The sequence below is a fragment of the Salmo trutta genome, chromosome 13 (genome assembly GCF_901001165.1).
Source record: "Salmo trutta chromosome 13, fSalTru1.1, whole genome shotgun sequence".
Lineage (NCBI taxonomy): Eukaryota > Metazoa > Chordata > Actinopteri > Salmoniformes > Salmonidae > Salmo > Salmo trutta.
In genome coordinates, this window is record NC_042969.1 from 61,911,190 (window position 1) to 61,918,234 (window position 7,045).

The following is a 7,045-nucleotide window of genomic DNA, read 5'->3' on the forward strand; positions in this document are numbered from 1 at the left end:
GTCTTGAAATTACTGTGTACTGTGTGAGCCTTCAAGGTTTTGTATTGAATTCAATGCATCCAGAGGAGGATGGAAACTTGCTGTTTCCTGGCTAGACATTGGTGCTACACTAGAGGGTGCTTTTGAGACTACTGTAGACCTTCATTGCAAAACAGTGTGTTTTAATCAATCATTTGGTGGCATGTGAATATATTTAGTATAGTTTTATCTAAAAAGGATAACTTTTTTAATGTTTCACTATTTTTATTTTTATTCAATTCACTGAAGAGGATGGTCCTCCCCTTCCTCCTCTGAGGAGCCTCCACTGAAGCATTACAACCAGCCTCTCACAGCTTTCTTACTTCTCACACACACCACCTTTTCATGGATCCTGATCAGAAGTGCACTACATAGGGAATAGGTTGCTATTTGGGATGGAGGTAGCCCCATTGACTATCTGATTGATTGAGTTATTACTGTATTAACCCAAACCTGATTTCCTCCCAGGTGACATGATATATGGCAGAGTGATGGTGGACCCAGTTCAGAACCTGGGGGATTCCTTTATCTGTAACATAGAGAAGGTGTTCCTGTGCACCGGCGCGGATGGATATGTGCCCAAGTACAATCCCAACAACAATGAGTATGGCTGTCTGGCTGATGCTCCATCGCTGCTTTACAGATTCAAAATCATCGTAAGTACAGTACTGTACAGGGCCCATAGTGCTCTGGTCAAAAGTAGTGCAATATCTGGGGAATAGCATGTAATTTGGGATGCAAATAGCTATGCAAATAGCTATGCAGAAACAGTTTGTGATATATTGAAAACCTAAACATAAAATGTGCTATAAACACAAACATCTGCCACAATAATCAGATGTATTTTTTTTAAACAAGCACCTTATAAACTGCACAAGCACCAGAAATGCTGTTGGGTAAATGCAGGGTAAATGCACATACAGTGAGGGAAAAAAGTATTTGATCCCCTGCTGATTTTGTACGTTTTCCCACTGACAAAGAAATGATCAGTCTATCATTTTAATGGTAGGTTTATTTGAACAATGAGAGACAGAATAACAACAAAAATATCCAGAAAAACGCATGTAAAAAATGTTATAAATTGATTTGCATTTTAATGAGGGAAATAAGTATTTGACCCCTCTGCAAAACATGACTTAGTACTTGGTGGCAAAACCCTTGTTGGCAATCACAGATGTCAGACGTTTCTTGTAGTCTCAGGAGGGATTTTGTTCCACTCCTCTTTGCAGATCTTCTCCAAGTCATTAAGGTTTCGAGGCTGACGTTTGGCAACTCGAACCTTCATCTCCCTCCACAGATTTTCTATGGGATTAAGGTCTGGAGACTGGCTAGGCCACTCCAGGACCTTAATGTGCTTCTTCTTGAGCCATTCCTTTGTTGCCTTGGCCGTGTGTTTTGGGTCATTGTCATGCTGGAATACCCATCCACGACCCATTTTCAATGCCCTGGCTGAGGGAAGGAGGTTCTCACCCAAGATTTGACCGTACATGGCCCCGTCCATCGTCCCTTTGATGCGGTGAAGTTGTCCTGTCCCCTTAGCAGAAAAACACCCCCAAAGCATAATGTTTCCACAGTGGGGATGGTGTTCTTGGGGTCATAGGCAGCATTCCTCCGAACACGGCGAGTTGAGTTGATGCCAAAGAGCTCCATTTTGGTCTCATCTGACAACACTTTCACCCAGTTGTCCTCTGAATCATTCAGATGTTCATTGGCAAACTTCAGACGGGCATGAAAATGTGCTTTTTTGAGCAGGGGAGAGTTTGGAATCTGATTGATTGATTGCTTCTGTGGACAGGTGTCTTTTATACAGGTAACAAGCTGAGATTAGGAGCACTCCCTTTAAGAGTGTGCTCCTAATCTCAGCTCGTTACCTGTATAAAAGACACCTGGGAGCCAGAAATCTTTCTGATTGAGAGGGGGTCAAATACTTATTTGCCTCATTAAAATGCAAATCAATTCATAACATTTTTGACATGTGTTTTTCTAGATTTTTTTGTTGTTATTCTGTCTCTCACTGTTCAAATAAACCTACCATTAAAATTATAGACTGATCATTTCTTTGTCAGCGGGCAAACGTACAAAATCAGCAGGGGATCAAACACTTTTTTCCCTCACTGTATCCTAAACACCTTTACCAATGTTGGTACAGCGTTTACTAGTGTTTCCCTCTCCTCCTCCAGGATAAGGCCCAGCCAGAGACCCAGGCCAGGTTGTTTGGTAATGTCGGGTTCAGGGCTCTGCTGGCTGTAGACGACCCTCAGGCCCTGGCCCTGGTCAGACAGCCTGGATCTGACGGCTTCAGCATGAACTCTACAGCACTGTTCCAAGTACGTCTCCCTGACCCCTATGCTACATAACACAGAATAGTGGAGAAGGAACATCCCTGTCTTATTCCTATTTCTAAAACTCACTTTCACTGCTTTAAAGCTAGAATCCTTAGTTGCTACATCCATTTTTGGACGTATACATTTATTATATATACCCATTGATTCTTGACGAATATAACTTATAAATGGCTCGTGAGCTTAGTTCAACTGTCGTAACTCAATTCATGGTAAAAACGATCATTTTGATATCATGGATGGCCAGCCCTTGCGTCCATTGCGCTGTCAATGAATTTGAGAGGTTAAATTTCTCCAGGCCCATCCCTCAGCTTTTTACCAAAACAGAGGCGTGGTGTCGCTTGTTATTGTTTATATTAATGACTCTATAATGACCAGGGATTGTTCCTGTCATGCTCAGGTAAACTACCCAGCCCTCATGACTAACTCTGTTCCTCTGGTGTCCAGGTGTCAGCAGGGAGAGAGTGGTTCATCCACACCATCTACACCGTCCGCTCCAGAGAGAATGCTAACAGGGGCATTGGGAAGAGAAGTCTGGAGTACCACACACTCACCCAACACAGCAGTATGGCTGCAGGAGGCCACTCCCTGACCCAACACAGCAGTATGGCTGCAGGAGGCCACTCCCTGACCCAACACAGCAGCATGGACAGAGAAACCCAGCATCAAACTATGGCTGCAGGAGGAACGTCCCAGTCCCAGTTTCGCTCCAGGCGGTCAGCAAACAGGGTGCCAGACCTGACAGAGGACATCGGCCTGGACAACAACCGAGGCACCAACATTCTCCATATCGCCCTGGACCTCAGCCGCCAGCGCCACACCAGCCCCGACCAGGAGGTCCTCACTCGGGGTGTGGTGCCCAGGGGGCTGAACCATCCTGCTGAGAGCGAGGACGGCTTGGTCCTGATCATAGGGATCCTGGTGGGCCTCCTCCTCACTATCCTTATCATCATCGTCATAGTGCTAACCGTACGGTCCAGACAGGAGAAGAAGAAGATGGAGGTTCCCACAACAACGTCAAGCTCCACTGAGCCCATGGTGACATCAGGGTTCACTTGCGGTGGCTTGGACAGCTCAGAAGTCTGACGGACAGACAGACAAACGGACTTCCTTCGACATGACCATTGAGACAGACAGACTGATGGACGGATATTCTCCACAGAAAATAAAACACTGACAGATGTTGTTTTTTTAATGTTTTTTTTTTGCAAGTGCCTCATAATTTTTACGTTGGGACATAAAGAGAGGGAGGGGACAACTGAAACAACACAGTCGACAATGAGAGCTTTGGTTCCGTACTAAAACCTACTTGAAATCCTGCAGTCCTTCTGCTCTGCTGTAGGGGAGACCATAGAGGTAAAACAATCTCTCTCTATGGGGAGACTGCCCCATCTAGGGCAGAGCATGTAACTTGTTCTGTTCAAGGCACTTGCCAGCATTCATTATTGCTTTGTTTTATGATGACACTTGAACCCAAAAATGTTTATGATTTGCCCAAAGGTGCTAAAACAGCAGATGCCTCTGTCCTGTAGGATGGATGGTGGTCCTGTGAGTTGGTAGAAGGACATGTAGCAGGGCTATTCAACTCCATGCCTGTAGGGCAGAAGTACTGCTGATTGTCTTTTCTACCTGGTAGTTGATTGATTGATTGATTGATTGATTGATTGATTGATTGATTGATTGATTGATTGATTGATTGATTGATTAATGTCACTGATTGGCCGTAGAGTTCCATGATGTAACCAGTTTCCGGTTAGAATGAAAGACTGATAACCAGAAGTGTTTCAGCCTTCCAGGCCCATAGTTCAATACCGGTATTCCTGGTATTCAGTATTCAATATGATTGCAAAGTTGTCATAGAACTGTCATAGTTGTTCATGAATATGTTTGTTTTCCCATGTCAAACCACTGTCAATAGTCTGCTAACACTGGGAATACATTATTTGAAATCTTTCAAGTGTATTAGCTTTAGCCTGCCTGGAGTGCCAGGTGGGACTTTTATATTGGTTCCACTGCAACAGGCAAGCTCAATTGATCACAGCTTAAGTATTTTACATGATTTAAAAGAGTATTTGAACCCAGGTCTGCTCTCTATACCGAAGTATGGAGGCTGATTAATGTTGAAGTTCAACAGGTGCCTAAGAATCCACTGGAGGTTATACTGTAGGAGGCGTCCCAAATGGCACCTTATTCCCTATTTTGCACTGTAAGTAGTGCACTATATAGGGAATAGGGTGTAATTTGGGACGAATGCTTAGATTTTCTCTATTACATGGTTATTCTATTTGTTTTGTTTGTATTAATGGTTATCTATCATTTGTGCCTGCTTCTGATTTTGTATTTTCTTTAAAATAATTGCTTAGACTTGTATAATAATGTGTAAAGCAGATTTGGGGGAAAATGTGTCTAATCTACTGTAGCTAATTCAGACTTAATTACATGTTTTTCTATCCTAACAGAGTTCCAAGTTGATCACAATTTTGGGGGGGGGATAATTGTTCTCTCGATAGTCCCAAAATCATGGTTGTAGTGACTTTCTATGGCTCTGTCCCAAATGGCATCCTATTCCCTATTTAGTGCACTACTTTTGATCAGAGCCCATAAGGAATTAAGGTACCATATAGGGAATAGGGTGCCATTTTGGACACATCCTATATCAGTGTGGTCCTGTATTTGAATACATACAGTACTGAATTGAATCTAATGAGAAAAGGTATATCCTGTAGGGGAGAGTGGGTAAGTTGAGCCATTTTTTACATTCAGCATCACCCCATCAATGGAAATGTAGTATTCTTTCTAACAAAGATATCTATATATATTTCAGGATGTTGTGTATCCCTGAAAATAATCTGAATTCATGTAAACATTACAATTTTGAAAACATAGCTTGTCCAAAGAAAGTGATATCTTGGCACGATTTACCCCTACACATTTGTGTACTGAATGAAATATTACCACTACCTTTTTAAAACCATGTCTATCTTTACTTTCCAAACACAATTCAACACAATCACTTATTTGTCTTTTAATCCCTCATATCCCAGCCGTTCATTATACCTGGGAAGAAAACATTTACTCAACTTACCACAAGGCAAACAGTTTGACTATATTAGCCCACACAGCTGCAAGGATGCACTTTCATGCTAGGTTTAGGACCTCATATTGAAGCTTATTGTATAGAAAAATTATAACATTATATCTATTTTGGTTTAGATACAAATTATTATATCTATTTTGGTTTAGATACAAGCATCATGAAACCTCTTAACACAATAAATTCATTTGACTTGGTGAAAATCTGTTTTTTGGAGCATACTTGCTTTCTTCCTTCACGGACTCCATGAAATGATGACCTCTTCCTAAATATTTGGTGAAATTATTCATTTTGTGTATGATTTCTTAGAAACAAGGGTGGTTCAACTTACCCCTTTGACTCAACTTACCCCACTCTCCGCTGGTGAGTTGACTTTAAAGACAGCTGGTCTGCAATGTACAGTTTATAGCAGCTCTGGATGGACCCACTAGGCACAGACTCATCATATAGTGAGTAGCTTATTCCCTAAATAGGGAGTAGGGTGCCATTCTGGACTAACTCTGTTTCTCTACAGGGCTATGAAGTGACTGATCTGTACCAAATGTTCTCCAAAGGTTTTACATTATATTTAGTATCTTATTATAAAAACATTCATAATGGACCATGAATATGTATGCATCCCAAATGGCACCCTATTCCCTTTATAGTTCACTACTTTTATAGTAGTGCGCGATATCGAGAAATGGGTGCCATTTGGGACTCCGACCAGAAGGGAAAACCAACTATGATCTACTACAATCTAAATCATGGCTGTTAGAGAGATTAATGTTAATACATCACAGAAGTATTTATTTTATCACATAAATATCCATAGGGATTGCCAATAATAAAGATCTAATATTTGTTTTCCTCTAAAGATCATTTTCTAATCCGCCACAAACCACATAAAATATGTTTCAGACATGGTTGCCACTTTTGCAACGTATTGATGCATAAAGAAAAGGTATAGACCTGGTATAGACCATCACCTTGTCAATGGATGTCCCAGTCATAATACTAAGATAACATACAATGACCTCCATACTGTATCTATAGATAGTGACTTCATATACCCACTGCTTTATAAACTTCAGATTTCTATATCGTTTGCTGTTTAATTTTTGAAAACATAAATGCTATGCAACTTACAATATCATACCACTAAAGTAGTATTGAATCCCAATATTTCTTTATTTTTTAATATGATTATTTTTGCTGATTTTACATTTTGTCCCTGTACCACCAATAGCTCTTATATCATGTTATTACCACCACCTTTATGATTTCAGGATTTTGTTGAATGCATCTAATGCCTGTGCGAGTGTATACACATGTATGTAATATATGTATTGCAAATAAATATACCGTTTGGATGTTTTGGGAATTATCAGTGTTAAATGCATATGTGCTGTAAGTATTTGTAACATAGACCTAAAGCACAAAGTGGTATGCATATAAAGTTTTTTCAAGGAAATCAGACTGCTGTCTTGTTTGAAAAGCAGATGTTGTGTATGTATTTGGTCTGTTTGGAAAAGGCTACTTCCCAAATGGCACCTTATTCCCTACATAGTGCAATACTTTTGACCAGAGCCCCTATATATCGCACTACTTC

At 40.8% G+C, this 7,045-nt stretch overlaps 1 protein-coding gene across 1 annotated transcript in view; it reads left to right on the top strand.

The window, feature by feature from the left end:
* Positions 1–6,907, top strand: part of LOC115206253 (FRAS1-related extracellular matrix protein 2) — a 120,510-nt gene extending 113,603 nt beyond the window's left edge. The window contains exons 24-26 of the mRNA XM_029772998.1: positions 487–674; positions 2,199–2,345; positions 2,808–6,907. Of these exons, the coding sequence (XP_029628858.1) occupies positions 487–674; positions 2,199–2,345; positions 2,808–3,446 (974 nt within the window). The 3' untranslated portion in view covers positions 3,447–6,907. The remainder of the gene's footprint in view (positions 1–486; positions 675–2,198; positions 2,346–2,807) is intronic.
* The last annotated feature ends 138 nt before the right edge of the window (positions 6,908–7,045 follow it).